The sequence below is a fragment of the Amborella trichopoda genome, chromosome 3 (assembly GCF_054954075.1).
Source record: "Amborella trichopoda isolate Santa Cruz 75 chromosome 3, AtrichopodaSantaCruz75HAP2 v2.0, whole genome shotgun sequence".
Lineage (NCBI taxonomy): Eukaryota > Viridiplantae > Streptophyta > Magnoliopsida > Amborellales > Amborellaceae > Amborella > Amborella trichopoda.
Window position 1 is genome coordinate 43,451,919 of NC_142338.1, and position 23,701 is coordinate 43,475,619.

General features: G+C 37.6%; 1 protein-coding gene across 8 annotated transcripts in view; it reads left to right on the plus strand.

Moving 5' to 3' along the window:
- The first annotated feature begins 7,787 nt into the window (after positions 1-7,787).
- Positions 7,788-23,701, plus strand: part of YAK1 (YAK1-like protein 1) — a 59,055-nt gene continuing 43,141 nt past the window's right edge. For all 8 annotated transcript variants that reach the window (XM_020668496.2, XM_020668502.2, XM_020668506.2 and 5 more), the window contains exons 1-2: positions 7,788-8,366; positions 22,929-23,125. In XM_020668496.2, the coding sequence (XP_020524155.2) occupies positions 8,202-8,366; positions 22,929-23,125 (362 nt within the window). In that variant the 5' untranslated portion in view covers positions 7,788-8,201. The remainder of the gene's footprint in view (positions 8,367-22,928; positions 23,126-23,701) is intronic.

Consider the following 23,701-nt stretch of genomic DNA (forward strand, 5'->3'; position numbering starts at 1 on the left):
GCATCAATTCACAAAATCTCATGTACAAAATTTATTTGCACCATGTAGAGAGAGGGCTTGCAGTATCAAAAAATTCAAAATAAAACGGAAACAAAAAATTGACGAGTGATGCAAAGGAGACTACTGCTTTCGTGATGTCCCTATTGAGACCATGGGACCAAAAAGGGCGAAGGAGATTGCAGTGGACGTGTTGTACACCTGTTGCAAATTGAACGGAAGCAAGGGAGGCGAAGGCAGAAGCAAGGGAAGCAAATTTGAACGGAAGCAAAGGAGTACGCAAGGTTGAAGAAAAACAGAAGCAATATTTGTTTTTTTATTTTTTATTTTTTATTTTTTGCTTGGGGAAGCAAATGACGGGTGGATGTTTTGCAGAGAGTCGAAACACGACTCGACAGAAAGGCAAATCAGAGGTTTACTGAAAACATAATGAAATTTCTGGAATGAATCTGAGGCATCGATGTGGATAGGCTAGGGAGGCTACGTTATTGATGAGCTTAGATATGAAGTTAAGGATTCTATGGCTCTGATACCATATTAAAATCTCAGAATACTATAAAAAAAATCTCGGTATATTAATTGTTAAAGAATATACAACACCCGTATAAATATACAACTTGTAATAGTTTGGGATAGATACCAACAATTATTGATAATTACTAACTAATCTTATCATAAGCAAGAGATGCCTAGAAACCTAATCTTATCAAGAGATATATACATATACAGATACATCTATACTGATATCTATCCATAATGATGTATATCAATACTAATACGATACATATCCATACGTTAACACAATTTGGGGTAAATAGCTATTAGGTTGATCATGAGACACAAGGACTGGGAAACAACATAAAAATAATCACTTTGAGTCTAATAAATGGATTTGACTCAATGAGATATCCCATAAAACATCAAGAATGGGTTCGTTGTGATCAAAATATGTTTCATATGTTTTAACCAGATGCAAACTTAGAAACTTACCCTATTGACCTCCAAGTGACTCGAAACATGGAAGAAAAACAGTAATGTTCTAACAAGGCTGTGCTCATGGTGTTTGTGTCATGTCTAAGGCATACTATAAATTTTGTAGTGGTCAAGCGTGACCATGGAATGCCTGACCATGTTTAAGCAAGATAATGGCTCAGAAACTATTCTAAAAGTTTTCAAGAAAGTTGGACTCCATTTGATGTGTTTAAGAATTTGCCACTCATAAATCACATATTAGGCCCCTGATTGAGATATAATTTTATAGTTGTTCCTACTCATCTCAAAATCACAATTTGGATAGAATAGTTCATTAGACATCGGGAGGCTGCATTTCAAATTTCATCCTATTGGATCCATGTTGAGGCAAATTTGAAAATTCACCTCGGCCAAACTTGGCCATGAAAGACCTGACTGCTCCTGAATTAGAAATACGATTGAACTATGCCCATTTGATAAGAAATTTGGTGGAATGGCTATATGATGCATGTAAGCTTCTATGTTAATCTTAAGAAAGATTGAGCAAAATTGATGAATGTTTGAAAATTCATACACGTCAAACTACAAGCCCATCTCATGACCGAGGTAAAATTTTGAAAATATTGATAGACCATCCCATGATCACTTAGAACTTTGACAGAGTGATTCTTGATTTATTGGGGGGCATGTTAAGTTTTATAGCATTTGGGCTTCATTTCTTGATACTTCAAAAGTTTGTTGCATTCAACTATTAGCCAATGCACGTGACCGCGATGAATTCTCGAGTTCTGAGATTTTGCATTAAATTCGATTGTGAAAAGTTAGTAGCCGTTTATAAACATATGTTAGATAGGAATCAATAATTCTTGTCCAAAATATTAGCCATTAAAAGCCTTGAAACTTGATAAATCTTAAAAAAATTCAAGATCAAGTCTTATCAGTATAATATTGTGGCCTTTTAAATTAATCCAAATTGTCCAATATGCATGGGGACAAGTAAACTCAAAATTTAAGGTGATAAACTTGGATGAATATGGATTGATTCAATAAAGATAAACTTAGATTTAGAGACAAAATCCACAAGATACTATTATTCATAGCTTGACAATGACAAAATTTTAAGACATCAATATGTCTTGATTTCAATTGCTATTCCCTAAGATTTTTGCATGGATTTTGAAGCACATAAGAGGCCAATCAACCTAGCAAAGGATCGAGGCTAAAACATTCAACATTTAGCAATGATTTTGAGATATTGATCAATTGTTGTTGCAGTTATGATTGCAACAAATATTTTTTTTAATCTAGAACTTATCTAATCTTAATTGAATAAGTGCAAGAGGGATACTCCTCTATCATGTAGTGGCTCGGCTGAGGAAAGGAAGATGTTTCATCAATCAAATCACCATCATCTCCTCAACCAACTTTGTAAGTTGTTCGAAGGGTTATAACTTTAATTTTGGAGAATAATAGATCATTCTTGGGGCAAGAACTTTACCAAAACATATTCACAGCATCATTGTGAACACAGAGGCTGAATAGAGAACTTCCAAAAGAAGAAAAACCAAAGATTTAAAACATGAAGCAAAGTAACAGTACTTGAAGAACGAGAGTAGTTCAACGCACTTATAACGTAACCAGGTATACCATTTCTTTATAGGTTATTCGGTTAGTGTATGTATGTTTCTTTTTCTTTTGACCCTTAAAGCTTTGTACACCCAGATCAAAAGGGTATTCCACCATATTTACGTGATTGGAATATAACAAAAATCTTAAGTGTCATTTGTACTCTTTCAAATCCAATAGTAAAATAAAAAGCCCTCAATCTTCATACAATCATAGGTTGGTTTGTTCATCAAAGTGTTTCATGCTCTTTTTTATTTTTTATTTTCTTTTGAGTAGGGAAAACTACATCTTCTATTAACAAATGTACCCAAAAGGTGTTTCGGTTTTGTTTTATCTGAATCAAAACTTATCCCCAACCTGATATACCATACTACAATGTACTCTTCATAGTTTAAGACAAAAGAAAGATAAACATAGGAGAGAAAACTTAAAATACCTCGAACATCTATGTAGGAGAGAGAGTGTGGGAGAGATAGAAAACCAGTTAATGGAGACATTAACATGATGAGAGTTGTATTTATGAAAAAGAAAGAGGCATACAAATTGTATTTTTGTTCCTGAAAGCGAGAGAAGAGAAGAAAACATGAAAGTTGTATTTTTATTTGTGTTTTGAGAGAGAGAGTTATCTCAGACACCGGCAAAGAGAAGGTGCGGAGAAGTGAGGGAGCATCTAGAGTTTTGTGTATGCACAACACATCAAAAAGTGGATAAGAAATGACAATGATATCCAAATGTTGGAAGAAGGGACAAAACAAGTAGCCTGATGCACATTTGGATAATGAACACCTTAGACACTAAGATTTTGAAGGTTCTTCCCAACCCTTTATTGGCGTTGGTATTTTGCTTCTTTAAGATAATTGATATTTTATTATTCCTTTTCATCTACATTATTATTTGACTTTATAAAAATAAGGAAAACCTTTTGTCTTCCCTTATAGCAAGTTGGAGTAGCTATTATAGGGGAGCTATTTGTGTTTGTGTGGTTGAGTAGGGCCCTACACAGAGAGAGAGAGAGAACATAGAGAGAAAGAGGGAGAGAGAGAGAGAGCATAGAGAGAGAGAGGGATAGAGAGAGAAAGGACATCGAAAAGAAGAGACGTGTAAAGAAAGGAGTGAGGGATAGATATGGGGTAAATGAGAGGGTTAGGTGGCAAGTCGACTATGAAAACTTTTAAACACAGAGAGGCATATGTATTATGAAGTTTTGAATATGGACGGATGAAGAAGCACTCTTTACACTTTTTTTTTTTGGGCAATTCAGAGGGGAAGACATGCTCCTACCCGTATTTTTAAGTAGATTAGGAGTTAGGTTTTTTTTTTTAGGCATTCGTGGGGTGATGTTAATGGTGGGAATAAAAACTACAATATGGTGCCCAGGATGTGGGGTGCTACCACCATGACCCCAGCCCCATTCCCAACTCTCTCTGTGCTCTGATGGTTAACAATACCTGTATCTTAAGTTTTTTTTTTTTTTAAAAAGATGAGGTTTCTATAAGGCATTGGCTTTATGAAAATAAAATAAAGCTTTACCTCAATTCCTCGTTCGGAAAGCACTTTCGACAACATAAATCTCTATAATGGCTCTAAAATCAATTTCCAATGCTGACAATCAAATTCAAAACTAAAAAAATAATACAGATATTGCGGATCTATGGAGACTTATTTTTAGCGCAAAATGATGGTCTAGATAATTTTGTTACAATATAGACTATTTTTAGAGTGTGTGATCATTTTTTTTTTTTTTTTTCAACCATAATGTTCAATCCATATGATCAATGTAAAGGCTTTCTAATGCTTGAATTGCATTTTTTGATGAGTTATAAAGAGAGGCTTTAATTATTTTGATACGGCTGCAGCCCTATCAAACTATTTTTCTATTTTTAATGGTAATATTTAAATTTAGAAGATTTCTGAAACAATCCTAAAATTAAAAAAAAAAAAAAAAAGGAGAAAAGATGCTTTTAAATAGGTGATGGCCTGTTTGAGTATGATGGTCCTTGGGGACCATCACTATTTTCAAAAACTTTTACTTCGTTTAACTTTTGCTTGCCTGTTTTGCTTGCTTGCTTTTGCTTTCTGCTTGCAGCTGGCAACGTCCTTTAGCGGACGTGGTTTTCGTACGTTAAAAGCAGACTTTTAACGCGACACCTCAGGTATGAGGTAGAGCGTAATAAAATAATATAATAATACGTTATAAGAATTTAAATAGGGGATGTGAGCACTCCCACCCTAAAACAAAATTTTGAGATCTCTCTCTCTCTGGTCGAAACACAGTGAACTCCTCTCTCAAACCGAATTTTTTTATCGGAAGCTCCCTCCCAAACATTTGTGGGTAAGTGACATCGTCTTTCTGAAAAATAGTCTATTTTTAATAAATAGTGATATTTCCGTCTAGGATCTTTATTTTATCAGTTTTGTGTGTAAGTGACCTCATTGTCTCGAAAAATAATCCATTCTTTTTAAAAATAAAATGAAATAATTATTTCTGCTTATTAGCATGAATTCTAGGCGCGATAAATTTTATGCGCACGTGACCTCATTATCTTGAAAAATAATCTTTTTAATAAAAATTGTGATATTTTATCTATGTTAGAAATTTTGAATGCTGTAAATTAGAAAAATAAATTTATTTATTTTTCTTGTCTATTGTTAGAAATAAATGTGATATTTCTGCTTTTAGTAAAATTGTGATATTTCTTTCTACTGTTTTGAATATTTAGACATTGTAAAATTCATGTGCAAATGACTGCCTTATTATTTAAAAATTGACATTTTTGCAATTGATTATAGTATTGTTGTGAAATGTTTATTTGTGAATTGATATTCCATAAATTGTGATAATTCCGTATTCTTGAATTTTTATAAGAGTTTTTCTATACATATTAAATTGGCAATTATGCTAGAATGCCTTTACAAACTGCTACCTTTTTAAATTTGAGCCCAAAATATTTGATTGGTTATTTTTGAAATGTTATAGAGAGTGACTGTTATTAATGGTTTAAGTGAAATTCATATTAATGGTTTCAGCGATATGTTGAGTACATGATATTGCTGCTTTCGAATGTTTAAAGAGATTTAGAAATAATTTAAGTATGCAAGTGGACTCATCCGGTTCGCCGGTGAGGTATACGTGGACCTATCTGGGACGCCGATCAGGATTAAGTGGACTCATCCGGTACGCCGGTGAGGTATAAGTGGACCTGCAGGGATTAGGTGGACCTATCTGGGACGTCGATAGGGATTAAGTGGACCCATCAGGACGCTGATGGGGTATATAGGTGACCTACTTGGGACGCCAGTAGGGTATTTTGTGAAATCCTTTGAATTATGTACTGCCGTTAAAAGTGTTATAAACATTTCAATTACTCGGATTATATTTAATTATGCAATTATTAAAAGTGAAACTGTTGATGCATTTCTGTTAATAGATCTCATTTTGGAAAATATTGATATCTTTCAATCATGATTATTTTTAGGATTATGATGATCACTTACTGAGTAGCCAAACTCATCAAACTATGGTAAATATTTTTCAGGATAACTACGGATTCATTTTGAGTGCTAGTCAAGATCAACCTTGGAAGATACTGTTGTTGTGCTAGCTTTCTTTATTTACTATGTAAGACCTCGCCACTGTAAATTTGTCCTATCAATAGATGTATATATGTTTTGTCTGTTACATCTCAGAAATAATAGTATTGTAAATTCTTGGGGTGTGACAATTTCATACCTCTAATCTAAATATGTAGGTTAGGGAATGAAAAGGTTAAAAACCTTATATGGTAAAAAATCATTATATCCCATTCCTTGACACCCAATATTTAGCAGCGAGTTGCTCCTCTTCTAAGCTCATAAAGAAAATGGTGCAATTTCAATAAAACCCCACAAGCTCACATACATGAGAGGAAGAGCACACTAATTCTTGATAATGTGCAAGATATTGTATGAGGATGATTAAAATTGTAATCAAAATTTACAACACTCTTCATATTTTCACCAATCTTTGCCAAATGATTGAGAGACAAGTTATAACAAAATTCTCACCATCAAAACAAACATAAACATAATCATGATAATGTTTTATTGTATATACCTGATTGAGATCTTATTCCTAAATTTTTTCCATCAAATATCCTCTTAAATTTCAGGTATTAGAAAAAGTAAAGATATGTTTTTGTGTGCCCACTCATGGGTCTATTCTATTTTTTAGAGTTTTAGGATATCAAGAAAATTTCGAATTGCTGCAAATTAATTTCCGCTTCAAATCCATAAATTTGGAGCTAAAAAAATAATATCGATTTGATGACTCTAAATAAATTGAAATGAATGTTTTAAAAAATATACAAGAAACCAATTTTAAGGATTACAATGCTGTTATTGGTATTCACTATGGTGGTGATTGAACAGATAGACCTTTAGATTTTGGAAGAAAGAGTGGATGAGGATGCACCTTATTCCTACACAATGTAAAAGAGAAAAGTTTAAGAAAAATTGTTTCATGAATTGGGGGATGTATTTTTACATTTGCATCCCTTGAGGTATAAAGCACTCATTTAAAAGATGGATGCAAATGGGCGGTCCATCTAAAAACAGTTGAAATTATTAATCCAAATGTTTTTTAATTATCATTTTTTAATTTATAAAATTTATTTATTTATTAATATTCATGATCTCCATGTTAGAGGTTATATGTCCTTAATAATTGAGTCCAAAACTGGATCTCACAAGTAGATTTTTAAGAGGGGAATCATTTCTACATAGACCTAGAAACCATGTCCAAAGTTTAAATGAGGTCCAATTCAAATGTGACCTCATTGGGAAAATCCATCTTAGAGATAGAATTAAAACACATTTTAAGTCACTCTAATGCATTTTTGCTCTAGAATTTGATTTTTTAGCGCATAAAATATTGCACATTTGATGATCGGCGAAAACCCACTTTTGAATGGACATTAAAGGAGACAACACTTAATGGGTGCGTCCGCCGACGCACTTAAGACCCCGCCCATGGTAACGTAAAACACACACTCGTTCGTAAAGCTTCAGTTCTCAAAGTTAACAAATCCCCAGAACTTCCGACTAATTATCAATTATCGCCGATTTAATCTTGACCTAAGTACCGTGGGATTAACCCGGGGTACTAACCATGGTTAAGCCGGACCTATAAATTGCGGACTTCAAAGGGCAGCAATGTGAAAAGGAGTACGCATAAATCATTCAAGAAGAATCATCCCGGAAAACCAGAACCAAAAAATTCTGGCGAAATTCCGGTTACCTCTGCATCTACTTCCGGCATTTTCTTGCCGGATGATCCGCCGGAATCCTTTTTTTCGGAAACCCTAGCCGTTGAATTCATCTAATTAATCCTGTTCATTGATCCAATGGTTGGAAAATTGGAGATGGGTCGGAATTCTGGACAATGTTTTGGCCGGGGACAATTGATGGGGATTTATAGCGTTTCTGTTGATTAATTATTTGAGGTGAATTTTGAGGTGTTTCTGGATTGGTTTTGCGGTGTTTTTTATGTGTTGAGCGTTTAATTGGGGAAACGAGCAATGGTGGGTCGAGAGGTAGGTTGAGCTCGTCCTGAAAGTTGAGCTTTGAGTATGGAGGAGGCCAGTGTTTGCAGGGAAGATGAATCAGGTGGCCGAGAAGGTGCCAGAAAGAGTTCGTGGAACCCTAAGCAGGCAATTTTCCGGCCATATGTTGCTCAGAGTTCTTCTAAGAATTTGCAGAAGCCTGGAAACTTGCGTGTGGTGGTGAATAGACCAGTAAGTCTCTGACTCTCTCGCATCTCTCCTGCCTTACTCGTTCTCTCACCGATGCATGCAGGATCACTTATTGACCTACAATGCTCTATGCCTCTTTCATCCATCTTGTTTCTCGCGTTTCCATTGATGAAATATTACTTATGGAGGTGTATATCTTTCTATTTCTCTATCATGCATCACTTCTCTTATTTTGATCGATGAAAGGTTCATTCCTAAATCTGAAGGTTGCACTTTCTGATAGATATAACGTTTTATTGAGATGTGCAATGGACTTGAAATAGATCAAATGCCTCTGCTCTCTTGTTTACACACTCTCTCTATACCTCTGCTACCTTCTTTTCAAGTGGATGGTTTCTCTGTGATCATGCTAGATTCTAGAAGGCAGCTGAACCTCTCTCTGGTGGCCCCGTGGCTCTTTCCTGCATTCTCTTCAGTTAGTATTCAATGACAGGTTTCTTTAATGATGGTGAATTGCCCCGTAATTTGATCTTGTTCTTCCCCTATATGTTTTTCTTTAGTTATTTTTGACAATTTTATATTTAGTCAATTTTTGTGAATGTAAGTAAACTCATAAGCAAATAACAAAATTTTTCTATTAATATCTGCGCTTATCTGCCATTGCAAATAAACAATGTGTGCAAGATATTATATACTGTCTTGTGTAACCATCTGATCATGTTAATAAAGCCATCCTTAATGGGTATGACTGAATGAGTAAGTCGAATTGATCCATATCATTGTAAAGCTCATGCGGGAGCGATTTGGCCATGTACATTTTAAATTAATGGATGCTGAGAATCATGCTCTCTTCTTCGATGTCATTTTTCACCAATTCTTGATGTTCATAGTTACTTAAACGTGTATCTATGTCATTGACCCTGCATAGAGAAGAAATCCATTATTGTTTTGGAAGCCTAATTATTTAATTTTTGATATACTTTGAAAGAGGAGAAAGACCTATGAAGGAAGGAAGAGCTAGGATTTTATGAGTTTTTTTGATAAAATTGTATCATCGAAAAAGAAATAATCACTAGAAATGAGAAATAAAAAAAAGCAAAAAATATATAGATAGCCCACCGGTGCTGAGAATGCATCCCAAGCTGGGCCGAACAATAAAACAAGGAAAAAATGTCTCTGTACACCCTAATTTTGTGAACAATATCCCATTATCCCCTCAAGTGTGAGAAATATCTGACAGCATTAATTTTTTTTAAAAAATTTATTCTGACCCCGTAAACACTTTTAACTCATTACTTTTGCTTTTTACGACCTTCTACCGTCATAAGTTAGCTAATGCCGATCACCCCTCCTCTTTTTTCCCTTAACATCATCCATCTCCTCTCATTTCCCTCTCTTTCTCTCATATGCCCTCGCTCCCTCCAACCTTTGTCTCTCTCTCTCTCTCACCCCCTCTCTCCTCTAAACGTCTCTCTCTCACTCCCCCTCTCCCCCCAAACCCTCTATGTCTCTTTCTCTCTCCTCTCCCCCCCATTTTTTGATTATTACTTCAGACCAAACCATTGCTCCCGACACTTTGAACTAGTAATTCAAAAATATGGTCCCCTGCAAATGCACTGATATTATTTTCCTTGTCATTTCTCGCAACTTATACATGGCCCACCATCCAACAAACTCCTTGGACCATATCTCCTAGTTCGAAGCAATGTTTGGCCTCAGAAAGAATTACCAAATAGTGATATGCATATGCTAGTCAAGAGCATGTATAGATACTAGATCAAAGACGAAGCCATGGCATAAACTAGATAATAAACCCATGAAGAACTTGACACCCACTTCAAAATGTCCATGGAAACAAAGCAAGAGATATAGGCAGGTAGGACTAAGATGGCGACAACGTATATGAGGACCAGGCATTGCAAATACCCAATACCCAGATGGTGGAGATTTGATACCTAAACTACTAAAAAGACTGGTTTGTCATCATATTCAGGCAAATTCACTAGAGAACTAGGTGGGTTTGCCTCAGAGATAAGGCTTTTAGAGAAGCTTACCAGTTCTAGAATGCATTTTGTAGTGAAAATATCAATTGCCCCAATTGGAACTCCTAGAAAATCAGAAAGTTTTTGAGCAGCTTTCACCACACCAATCGAATCAATCCCATAAGAAACCAGGCTATCTAGTTATGAAATCTTCTCTAATGGGATGCTTGCCTGCTTGGCCACGAGGCCAATCAAGAACTCTGTGATTTCTCTCCGGCTCTTTTGTTACTCCTCGTGGGGTTTCAATGATTCCAGAAAGCTTTGTTCTTGTCTCTTAGGTGGAAGATTGAAGTTGGCACCAATTGTGAAAGATTGAAGCATAAACTTCTTAGGGGGCTTGGGGTCAGCAACTAAGCTTAGGGGTTCATCAGTGAATTGCTTAAGACGCTCAAATCTCTTGATTTTACCAATACTGGTCTTATTGATTTTTCTAGGTTTGATCAACTTTACAGAAGATACAGTAACCCCATGCTCCTTTGCAACTCTGGTTTGAATGTGCTCCATTATTTCCCTGTTTACTGGTTTTGCTCATCACGTCTTCAATAACGACCAAACCCACTTTATCAGCCCCATTAGGAACCCAAATTACTTTGGCTTATAAAACCTCCTCTGTTACCCCAATCAGAGCACAACAATCAAGTGTATGGGCTCTGATGAAGGCTCAACTATTTTTTCCACATCAGAAAAATATGCATTTCTGCTTGGGGTTTTTGAGAGAGAGAGAGAGAGAGAGAGAGAGAGAGAGAGAGAGAGAGAGAGGTTTAGGGGAGAGAGGCATGAGGAGAGACAATTTGCAGGGAGAGGTGTATGTAAGAGAGGTTTAGGGGAGAGAGGGCATTAGAGAGACAGTTTGCATGGAGAGAGGGTGTATGAGAGAGAGAGAGAGAGGTAGGTTTAGGGGAGAGAGGATGTGAGAGAGAGTTTGCAGGGAGAGGTTGTATATGAGAGAGAGATGAGACGAGACGAGATGGAAAAAAGAGGGTGGGTGTGTTTGGCATTAACTAGCTTGTTTAGGACGGTAGAAGGTTGTGGTTAAAAGGGTTTAGGAGGTCAGAAGAATGTTTTTGGAATGTTTGATGCCACTAGATATTTCTCACACTTGAGGGAGACTGGGATATTGTTCACCAAATTAGGGTGTACGGAGATACTTTCCCTTAAAAAATTACCAACTTATCCTTGGTCACGAATCCGCTTGCCTCAACGTAGCCTTAGTCATGAATCTGCTTGCCTTGTTGATCAGGGAAGAATAAAATTAAGAAGAAGATCTAATTCTCCTTAAAAGTGTATCACAATGGGAATTGAGCATAGAATGATCATTGAGATATGCCATTCATAGTGCTTTGCTCTATTATGCTCTTAGGCTTTCAGTTGCCTTGCAAGTCAATAAGGAACCTAGAGTTTTGGAGCTCATGTCTTGGACATCTTTCTAGTTCCATACTAGTTTTGCCACTTCTTCAGTAGTTTCTTTCATAAGTGTATAAGTTATACGGTCGTTCATGCCTTTGTTTTCTAATGATAAAGAGCCATCTCATGGGCTGTTTTTGTATTACATTGGAGTTGACAATTGTGATATCGATCTCTGGGTCTGTATCTTCTATGAGCTTCCTTGATGATCAATTTATGGCCGTACGAGATATATCGTACAAAGGCCAAAGATAGGGTGTACATAAAACTTTGAGCAGTTCTAGAACATGATTCATTGGAAGTCTAGTGCCAAGGTCAAGTAGTCGTTTGAGTTTATTTAGAAATTCAAGGGTCTTGGACCTCTTGTAATCCTTTCACATCTAGCAAAACGAAACAATCTGACATCTCCTTGAAATCATTAGAGCACTCTTTATTGTGATGATTTAGGGAAGGTTGACTAGGCAGATTCTTAGCTGCTTGTTAGCTTCTCCATTGCATACCTTATTTTCCTCTAAATGGTTTTTTGTCATCAATTGTGTTGAATGTTGAAGCATTATTCAATTTCATGTTCTCACATATTCATAAATGGTTATGTTCTTAAGATGATTAACATGTTTGTAAACATGATCTAAAGACAATTAAGTTTTCTTCTTTGAGGATTTTCCTCTATCAAAATAGTAACACGTGTTAAAGCCTGAAATCCACAAAAAAAGGGCTTGAAATCCATGAAATATTAGGGCTATGTTGGATCTAAAATTAGAAAAGCCCATTGTTCAAAAAACTTGAGATTTTCCCCCGTACCCTTACGAGTTGTTTGAATGTTTTAAAAGTTCCTTTTTTTCTCCTCTCCAATATCCCTCCCCAGCACATCAAAACCCTTGCCTGCTTCCACAAAACTTCCTCTCTAAAACCACAACAAGAACCTTACCAAATTCCCAAAAAACCTCCCACCCCAAAATCGCAAAAATCAACTAAATCATGGAGACACTCTTTTTTTTGGAGCCCACTTGAAATTTGAGATGACTATCCATGAAACCTCCGTGTAACTTGTCTTGATCTTATGGTTTTTCTCTCTCAGAAACAGATAAAGAACTTTAAAAGTGAAAGATTACGGTGGCCAAAAAACCAGGTGGGAAGCCCTGTTTAACTTGTCTTGGTATTATGTTTTTTCTGTTTCAGGCCTTGCATCGAACACTTGGAGGCCATATTCTTCTTTTTCATCTTCTTGATGTATAGAGGGAGACAATGATCTCATCAGACATGAGAAGTCTTAATAAGCTTTGAATGGAAACCTCAGTGCATTGCATGGAAGCCCCGATAAACGGTGACAGCAACTCTACCTGTCCTAAGGTAGCGAACTTCCTTGTTGCATAAACAGCGATCTGCACGAATGGTGTAACAATTGCCTTATTGTCTCTGACATGGACCTGGTCAAATTGAATTCTCTGTGAAGATGCATAACATCAATGGCTAGATGGTAAGTTCCGTGCACCTTGATTATAGCTTCGCAGTGACAACCTTGATCGAATGTGTGGGATAGGTGGGAGGTGGTGACAGATTTCCCAATCCTAAAAGATCATTGTTTCATTGTGAGGTGGATAGTTTGTCTGGGGCGGATGCCTCCTTAAGAGTAATGGAGGTGTGCAAAGGTAGGCTCAAGCTAAGATTCTACTTGTGAGCATGATGGTATAAGCTTGCATGACTGTGAGCCCGATTGGTCAAATAGAGATGAGAGTTGGCCATAATGATCCAGGAGTCTTGTTTGGAAGGGCTCCCGCTCAACAGATCAAATGTATGTTGTGGATAATAGGCTGATGACTCCCAGGAGTCATGAGAATTCTTATAAGCTTTGAATGAAAACCTCGGTGCTTTGAATGGAAGCCCCGATAAATGGTGATAGCAACTCTACCTGTCCTAAGGTAGCGAAATTCCTTGTTGCATAAGTAGCGATTTGGACGAATGGTGTAACAACTGCCCTGCCCTATTGTCTCCGACATGGACCCAATCAAATTGAATTCTCTGTGAAGATGCATAACACCAATGTCTAGATGGTCAGATCCGTGCACCTTGATTATAGCTTCGCAGTGACAACCTTGATCGAATGTGTGGGATAGGTGGGAGGTGGTGACATAGATTTTCCAATCCTAAAAGATCATTATTTCACTGTGAGGTGGATAGTTTATTTGGGGCGGATGCCTCCTTAAGAGTAATGGAGGTGTGCAAAGGTAAGCTCAAGCTAAGATTCTACTTGTGAACGTGATGGTATAAGCTTGCATGACTGTGAGCTCGATTGATCAAATAGAGACGAAAGTTGGCCATAATGATCCAAGAGTCCTGTGTGGAAGGGCTCCCGCTCAACATATCAAAGGTCCGTTGTGGATAATAGGCTGATGACTCCCACGAGCTCTTATCGACGGAGTTGTTTGGCACCTCGATGTCGACTCATCACATCCTGGGGTTGAAGAAGGTCCCAAGGGTTTGGTTGTTCGTCGATTTAAGTGGTATGTGAGTTGGGTTAGAACATCGTGAGATAGTTCTATTTTGGGCCAAGCTATGTTGTACCAGGTGTCATGCTAATAGCAGCACTAGGCAGCTAAGTTGGTATGGAAGAATTGTTGTGCTCCATCTGAGCTGAGCTATAGATTCACTCTTAAAGCAATGAGAGGAGTTCACGTAAGTTTAGTCACTTGTTGTCGTAAACGTTGGAAATCTTTCTCTGTACAAGTTCTCGTACGAGGTTTTTGAATAGAACTTTGATATGTGAGATGTTTAAGCGCCACAAGTTGTAAACCGATCTCATACTAAATGACACTAGTTTCTCTTTTGTGGGGGCTTTTTTTTATGAAGAAGGTAATAAAGGGAAGAGGAATCAATGTGGAATCAAGGAAATAATGAAGGAAAAGGAAAGGCAAGTGATTGAATGAGTGGTGGGAATAGTGAAACAAAGAGAAGTCGCAAGGTAGGAGTAATTGGTGAACTCATCAGGCTCATTGTTTGATAATTACAAGTTCGAATCTTGTCCCCGCCTAAAGTTCCTAGTTTGGCTAGTTTCTTTCCTAGTGCCCTCCAAACAAAACGGCCGCTTCGCTAGAAAGGAGAGGTTGACTAAACAACTCGTCTCGTATAATAGAACTAAGTGACTTCGTCTCCTTTCCAGTTTAGTTTTCTTTAACTAGCTCATTTTTAGGGAGGGGGAGGAATCATTTCTTTAATTAAGGTAGTTTTGAAAGTTCAGTCTATAGAATAGTATTGGAAGGAGAGAGTACGGAACCTTTTAGAAGCCCCTAGCTCTACATTAGAGCTAATGGCTTTCAATCGAGTGTCATCGCTAAGAATGTGGTCGTTCAAAACATAGTACCTAACCTCCTCCACTTCCCTGATGGAAAAAGGAATCCCCCCTCGCCCGAAAACCTACATTATATTGTGGGGATCGCCAAAGGGAGAATGGGATGCTGCTTCTGGCGGCATCATTTCACCAGGGGGCAAACGAATTCCATACATCATATATGTCAAGGGTGGATTGGTGGTTCATTCCTTACCTGAAGTAGGTGGGACATGGAGTGACTTAGGAATAGATGCTTGAAGTAAGTAGGGTCCATAGGCGCTGCCTAGTCGATTTAAGGGTTGGCTATCTCTCCTATCGCGTCTAGGATAGGATGGGAATGCCTTTTCATAGTTGGTCGACCTGGAGATCGACGTAAATGAAAAGGATTCGGAGGTTGAGGAGGAAAGGTAGGCATCTCAAATTCCATTCATGACCTAATTCTGGCAAGAGCATGTCCCTTTCGTAAGCTTCTTCATTTTGGGGCAAATTCATCTCTTTATGGGTTCCCTTGCTGCTTCATTTTGGGGCAAACTCATCTCTTTATGGGTTCCCCTACTCCTTTGTTAGCAGTTGGGATGGATGACTCAGAAGAGGATAGATCAACAACTTCTTCCCCTTGATCAATCGTCGTTCAGTCAACCGGTCGAGAATATCCTTCTTGAATGATAGACCTGGAAAGAGGAATCCATTGTTGATGTGTGAGATAGATGCTGAATGAAGTTCCTTTTGTTTGAGATCAACTATTGGGTGGTTCTCGAGACTGTTTGGGAAAGGATCCTCTTTGCTGCCATCTATAGCTCAGAAGTTCGATTTGGGCTGTTACTGACTTCCGAAGTTCTTAGTCGAATGCGGGATTTAGAGGCATTGTTCGGGAAGCTCTCCCTTCCCCACGAACAAGAATCCTGTTGTTGGATCAGAAGTGAATTCATGAAACCCCATACTTGAAGAGAGATGGATGTTCCCCCTCCTGGTTTGAGGAGTAAATAGGAAGAAAGAAATGCCTTCCTTGAGCCTTAACAAGTTATATATAAGAATCATTAGGAGATTCGACGCTTTGCCATTGCTGCTCCCGGTTTAGACCTGCCTGAGCTTGGCACTTATACGTCATAACCTTAATCATAGATTTGGGAGGCATGGAATACAAAGAATCAAACCTATGCAGCTAGATCATCCAGTGGAGGTTATGAGATTCAGAAGAAGTTGTTCAACAAGGATACGAGAGATTTGATGTTTGAATCTCTTCTCTTTCTCGAGCTGTAGTTCCATGCCTTTCCGAATGGATGTGATTGGGCTACCCTCCTCACTAAAGATTGAATTCCCCGTCCTGCGACGAAGTTCACCCGCCAAAGAGATATGGAAGGAGTTGAACCTAGCTTTTCAATCCTTTACTTTCAACCTTAGATGGATAATGTTCTTCCCTTTCTGGAGGCTACCCCTCTTGGCGGCTACCAATGCCAGCTCTAACATTTGAGGCAGAACTAAAGAAGGAGTCCCTTATCTTGGAAAATAGAGTAGGGAACTCCCCTTGGGAAGAAAGATTTGTTAATGCGAGCACCTTTGGAGTTTGAACCTCTTTAGGGATAATTCGAGCTTTCTAGCTGACCTATAATTACTCCATTCCCCTTTCCCCTTTCCGCCGATTTAGTTATTTATTCATTTCGAGCTTTTACATCTAGAAGTTCCTACCCAAGCAGTATCACCTATAGGTAGATCTCGGAGTGAAGGATTCATGGCCTTGGTTGCATTCAACCCGTCTTAGCCTATCGTATAATTTATTAACGACTTTTAAATGGGGGATTGATCAAATCCAACCCAACCCTCTAGTGAGTGCGGGGCATTATAGTTGATCCTATTAACCCTTCCCAATAGGTGTGATTTTTCTTCCTTATGTGTGCCCCCAGCCTGGTAGCTGAGTTTATGAAGAGATTTGATGACTCGGGGAGCCACTAGCGGGACACCATTGAAATGGTGATGATGCTCGAGGTTCACAATGACTCCCTATGCCTAATGGATTCACCCTTCTTTTTCCAATCCTTTGAATCTCCCTCCTAGTCGAAGACCAAGAGACATTCCTGCATTTACTATTACTATTATTACTATTACTAATACTATTATTACTATTACTATTATTACTATTTTTATTTCTATTTATTAATGTTGTTATTATTATTATATAATTTAAAATTATACTTCTATGAAAATAACATACTCATAATATTCAATTAGGATTCTGGTTATTTTTGTAATTTTTATATTATTTATCAAATTATTATAATTAGATTTATATTTACATTCATTCCAATATGTTATCATAAATACAAATACTAATACTTAATATAATGGATATACTAATTCTTATGAATTAATTATTATCGATGAGTTGTATTGTAAAAAATGGATAATTATATGCGAATCTATATAATTATAGTTATGATATTATAATATATTAATATAATATTTTATAATATACTAATAAAATTACATATTATAATATAAAAAATAGAGGATCTCAATGGTGTGGCCATAAATCCGCATGGAAATAACAACTGGTCTACTAGGTCTTATATACCATAATAGCTGACAAGGGCCTTTCTCGGAGCTGGAGTTGTTCAACCTTTAATGGGTGAGACCGGACGGACGAAGGGGATGAACCAAAGAGAAGGAATTTGATGCAGATTGACACAATTATGATAGTCTTTGTCGATTCGTAACGCACAAACACTCTACATACTTTCAAGTGTTTGTTAGCAACTCCTAATTTGAAGTTCGTAGGCTTCTAAATATAGCAGCTATTAATACCTCTACCCAACTCCTTGTATATGGATTCACCCTCATTAGTTATAGACTAACCGTCCTTCACAATATTTCTACTATAAACAGATGTGTCAATATATGCTCCATTACTTACATTGTTCATTAGATGGAAAAGCTTCCTTCTACCTCCAATGGAAGGATTCAAGCAATCTGAACCAGGTGCATTTTGAATCATTATGCAACTATCTTGTTCTCCCATCCTTCTCCATTTTGTTCCTCATTCCTTCCTCATCCCCAACTTCACTTCCTTAATTCCTTGGGAGACATGGTAATGATGTGCAAATCCTAGTTGCTACCCTTTAACAATATAAAGGATCGTTACCCCCTTGGCTGTGCCTCCTAGGCATTTGCCGGGCCTTTTGCATAGTAATAGTAGTTATTGACTAGAGGGAGAGGGACTGAAGGGTTCTATAGGAAATATGTATAGATATTTCTTTTTTTTCTTCAATTATGTGGTTCCACATGCTTGAAAGAGGCGATGCAACCGATGTGTTCTTTGACAACGACCCAATGGAAAGGAGAGCACGATTGAGAGAACAAAAATCTGTCATCTAGGACACACTTAACTTATACAATCGAATGGATAGAACGATGAAACGTTAGCTTAAGATCGGTTCGCTAACCCAAGCAAACACGAAATAATTTCTATACAACCAATATCAATTAAAGAAAGGGAAAGAACCATATTATATTATGATAGTCTTTCTCGATTCGGACAAGCATGATCTGGGCAATGCATTGAAAGCGATCATGTCATGGAAGGTGAGCAGCATAGGGGCAAGCAAGTGACATAAGAGGGCAATGATTCATTGAATACTGCATGACGCAATGGAGTATGAAAAACAAGAAGCCAGTAAGTATATAAAGAGCAGACATTCTAATGCAAGAGGTTATAAAGTGACACATTAGAGGAACAAGTGTCCTTTTGTTTGCAAAGGCAAAATGGATAGAAAGGAGTGTGTGCAGACTGGATCATACGGAGGTCGCTACTCCAAGGTCATTTTCTTTACTAGCCAGAGTGCCGGTGTCGGACAATGTTCGGGGATAGGCAAACCCACATTTAAGGTAAGGAATAGTTGCTTCACACAAAACCTTTTGTGTGATAGCAGCGCCAAGCCATCTACGGATGGTTGCTTATAGACTTTAGGTTCCTTCCCTTTGAAGGCCTTTTAGCCTCCTTGGCTTTGGAGCATATATTTGTTCTATGGCTTTCTAGTTTCTAGGTGATAGGGCCATCAGGCTTTCAAGTTCTTGGCCTAGTCTCTCGGTGCTTAAAGTTCAAGCCGCTGCTCTTCAACGAGTGTGCTTTCTGTAGTTCTCCTTGGTCTTTGATCTCTTGGACTTTTGAGATAGGGATTGAGCTTCCTTTTTGAGGATTGTTGTAGGGGCAAGCAAGTGACATAAGAGGGCAATGATTCATTGAATACTGCATGACGCAATGGTGTATGAAAAACAAGAAGCCAGTAAGTATATAAAGAGCAGACATTCTAATGCAAGAGGTTATAAAGTGATACATTAGAGGAACAAGTGTCCTTTTGTTTGCAAAGGCAAAACGGATAGAAAGGAGTGTGTGCAGACTGGATCATACGGAGGTCGCAACTCTAAGGTCATTTTCTTTACTGGCCAGGGTGCCGGTGTCGGACAATGTTCCGGGATAGGCAAACCTGCATTTAAGGTAAGGAATAGTTGCTTCACACAAAACCTTTTGTGTGATAGCAGCGCCAAGCCATCTACGGATGGTTGCTAATAGACTTTAGGTTCCTTCCCTTTGAAGGCCTTTTAGCCTCCTTGGCTTTGGAGGATATATTTGTTCTATGGCTTTCTAGTTTCTAGGTGATAGGGCCATTAGGGTTTCAAGTTCTTGGCCCAATCTCTCTCTGCTTAAAGTTCAAGCCGCTGTCCTTCAACGAGTGTGCTTTCTGTAGTTCTCCTTGGCCTCTGAGTTCTCGGACTTTTGAGATAGGGATTGAGCTTTCGGTTTGAGGACTGTTTGAGTGGAACACGCTTTTGGGCTGAGGCTTTTGAAAATGGGCTTTTCATTTTCTAGGCGGCATGGTGCTTCTTAAGTAGCGAGCCTACATAAACGAGTGCTTTCACTGTCGATATAGGAATTCTACTTCCTATTTGAGTTGTAAGGGGCAAAAAAACTTGGTTTTTAGGAAGCTGGTGTTAGGGTACGGTTTCGAGTTTTTCCCTATTTGAGAGAGCTCCTTGGCCTTCTCAATGCTTAATGGCTTGTGGTATAGTTCGTACTAGCTCAAGTTGTGGTCTCTGTCTTGGCCTCGTGCCTTTGTTTCGTCAATATAGGTATACGGTCAAATACTTGCCTCAACGTCCCGTTAGTTGAGTGTCGTCAGTCAGTGTTCTCCAATTCCAAATCCCATAGTCTCTGACAAGTGGAGGACGAAGGACGTTTCACTCTCAAAAGAGCTTGTGTAGTTCTCAACCTACTTGCAGGCGTTTTTGCTAAGTAGTTCGTTTATCAACTGTGCTCGCTGACTGATACTGAGGGTCTGAACATGGAGGCCATAACAGTAAAGGCCTACGGCTTGTGACTTGCTTGATAAGGGAAAAATTAGATGTCCCTCAAAGCCCAACGAACGATCCCTACATTTTCAATTTCCAGAAGCTCTTAGCTGCTCCTCCATAAGGCAAGACTCAGAGGTCTTACTTGCCCTTACTGAATGTTAAGAGTACTCGTATTACGGGGAGCTTCCCCATCCTTAATCTGAGTTATATACAGGTCTTAATTGACTTAAGGAGTATGAATACAAATAGTAGATATCTTGTGAGAGGGATGAGAGTAGTGTTATTTAGTTCCATGAGGGTTGTCTTTGTTCTTAATCTGTTATTGAACCAAACATTGAATTGGTAAAGTGTCCAATCTGGTTGTATGGTGTGTGTGTGCATGTGCGTGTGCGTGTGCGTGTGCGTGTGTCTGTGCGTGTGTGTGTGTGTTTATTATATATTTTTCTATACATCTTTGTTTGTCTTTGTTCTTAATACTTTGTTATTGGAATCAAATATGGAACTGGAAAAGTGTCCAATGTGGTCGTTATAAATATGTGCGTGTGTTGTCTTCGTTCTTAATACGTTGTTATTGGAACCGAACATTGAACTGGAAAAGTGTCCAATCTGGGCGTTATAAATGTTTCTCTCTCTCTCTCTCTCTCTTTCTTTAATGTCTGCATGTTCTATACATGTGCGTGTGTGTTTGTCTCTCTCTCTCTCTCTCTCTCCCTCTTTCATGTCTTTCATATTCTATACTTCATGTCTTCATGTTCTTTACATCTTTGTGTGTGTCTCTCTCTCTCACGTTTTCATGTTCTATACATCTTTGTTTATCTTTGTTCTTAATACATTGTTATAACCAGTCAAGCCAGGCTTACTTTTCATTGACAAAGTAAGCAAAATTTGATAAAAATTAAAGGCACATAACAGCAAAATAATATTAAAAATCTTAAAAAATGGAATAAAAATGGAAAGCAAGCTAGAGTAGAAAAAATATAAATACTTTTGAAAAAAGGAAACTGGAGATAAGAGACGGTTCTTAACCATTCTAGTGAGAGATGGAGATCATGAATATGGGGAAAGGGACAGATATATTACACTTGCATGTGGAAGAGAGGGAAATAGGAGGTAGAGGGATTCAGCCGTATGGCTTGCATTTCAATGAAGTCCACAATGTAAAACTTCAAATTTGACTTGTGAAAATTAATTATGTAGCCTTTTATTGACAGATGTGCAGCTTGGCTGAAATTTCCCAATAGACAAAGGAGAGCCAAAAACAAAAAAGTTGCCCATAAAGGTCAAGAAAAAGTGAATTTGACCTGTTAGTTCATCCTGTTCTGGTTCACAATGAACGGGGTGAACTGGCTGAGCCGACCAGTCAGACCTGATTTTGATCATGTCTGACTGTTTATTAACTGTGTTCAGTGTTAGAGGACCAGATGAATTTAGGTTGGGTTCTGTCAATCTCTATTGGATTGGCCAGTCTGGACTGATTTTGATCACACTTCTTAATACAGCTTGATGTAGATGTTTCCCAAGAAATGAACATGTGGCTATCTATCAAAATAGAAGGTAAACAAAATACGTTTTCTGGTTCTTCAAGTTGTTAATTCTCAGTTCTTCCCTGGAAGCTCTATGCTTATCATTGCCCTAAGGGTGGAAGCTTGCATAATTCCTATGACAATCATTGTCACCATGTTACCTTAATGAGAATCCTATTGTTTCTCTTATGCTCTAGATTGGCAAGGGGCCCATATACTGTACCAACCCTCTTTTCTCAGTACATGTTTCAGCTACACATGAACTGATAGTTTAGCGGCATTAACACATACGACAACAAAAATCCTAAAGAATCTGACCCAGAAGCTCATCACGATTCATAGAATTTCATTGTAATGCTAGTAGCAAAGCTGAGGTCCTAATTTTGAGTGTTTGGATTTGGTTAAACTGATATTTTCTTAATGGTGTTTTTCTAGAGTTGCTGAACATGGACTCTTTTAGCTCTCATTTTGTCACATAAATTTTACGTTTATCACAGTTTGTAAAGCCCCTTTCCCTCTGAAAATTGAATTGCTTGAATCTGGCAACACTTGGGGGAATAAGAAAAATAGCCAAGAGTACAAAGAGATGTAGGTAACAACTTCTCAAGATTCACTCTTATATGAATCTGTATGCTTTTTGTAGATGAACAAAACAATTTGAATGATGACATTTTTTGTTTTTTTTTTTGAGTAAATGAATACTGACATTGTTGTCCCCTCCACTTTATTCAAATTTATGCACCTTCTATCAATAAACTAGCTTCATGCTGCAATCAATTTGTTGAAAGTGTTGTTAATAGCCATTGGATTCTTTATGATGTTGAGGCCATTGCTAGTGTTTTTCTACGAAGATGACATAATATAATCCTCAAGTTCTGTGTATTCTGAATTGTGAAAAATGACTTTTGTATATTCTGATTTGGAGTTCCATTGCTGGCTGGCATGTTTTGACTTTTGGGCACTACAGTTGGTTGTCAGGTTGACCAAGGACTTAGTTGAGACTTATCAACTATGTAATCCTACGTTCAAATATTGTGTATCATTCAATCTGAAACGGTACCTTACAAATCCGTCAACTGGAGTTCTCAATGATGGCTTTGATAATGCAAATTCTGATCTAATATTGTTCGTGAATTTGGTGCTGATCAATTCAGAGTCTAGAAGGTTTGATTCAGTAACTTGGTGGTACCATTTACTATTTCTTAAAATCAATATATATTTTCTTACGTTTATACCCAGAGATGGCTTGGCATATGTCTCAGTTCTTTTCATATTGACAGTATTTGAGAGATTGCTCAAGAAGGGAAAAATGAATTTTTCAAGCTTGAAAAACTTGATTATGTATAATCGTAGCACTAAATAATGGTAACCTTAAATTTTCCAAAAAAAAAGGGGGTAACGTGGATAACATTCATGCGTATATATAACAACCATGCTTACCAACCTCTAAATGGAAATTTCTTGTATTATAGACCACTGCATGAAACTTTCATGATGAAGCTTAACAAGTTCTAAATAGGAAAGTTTCTATTATTAGGAAAAGTTATCTGCCACTTGCAGGATGAACAAGAGTGGTGAAAGGGCAACATGCATAGTCACTCTCATACACTGTAGGATGGAGAGAGATTACTACAGTGATTCTTGTAGAGGCAAATTAGATATTCATTGTTACACAACATACTGGAATATGTACTTTAAGATGACATTTCTTATGGAAACACACTTGCATTCTCAATGAGC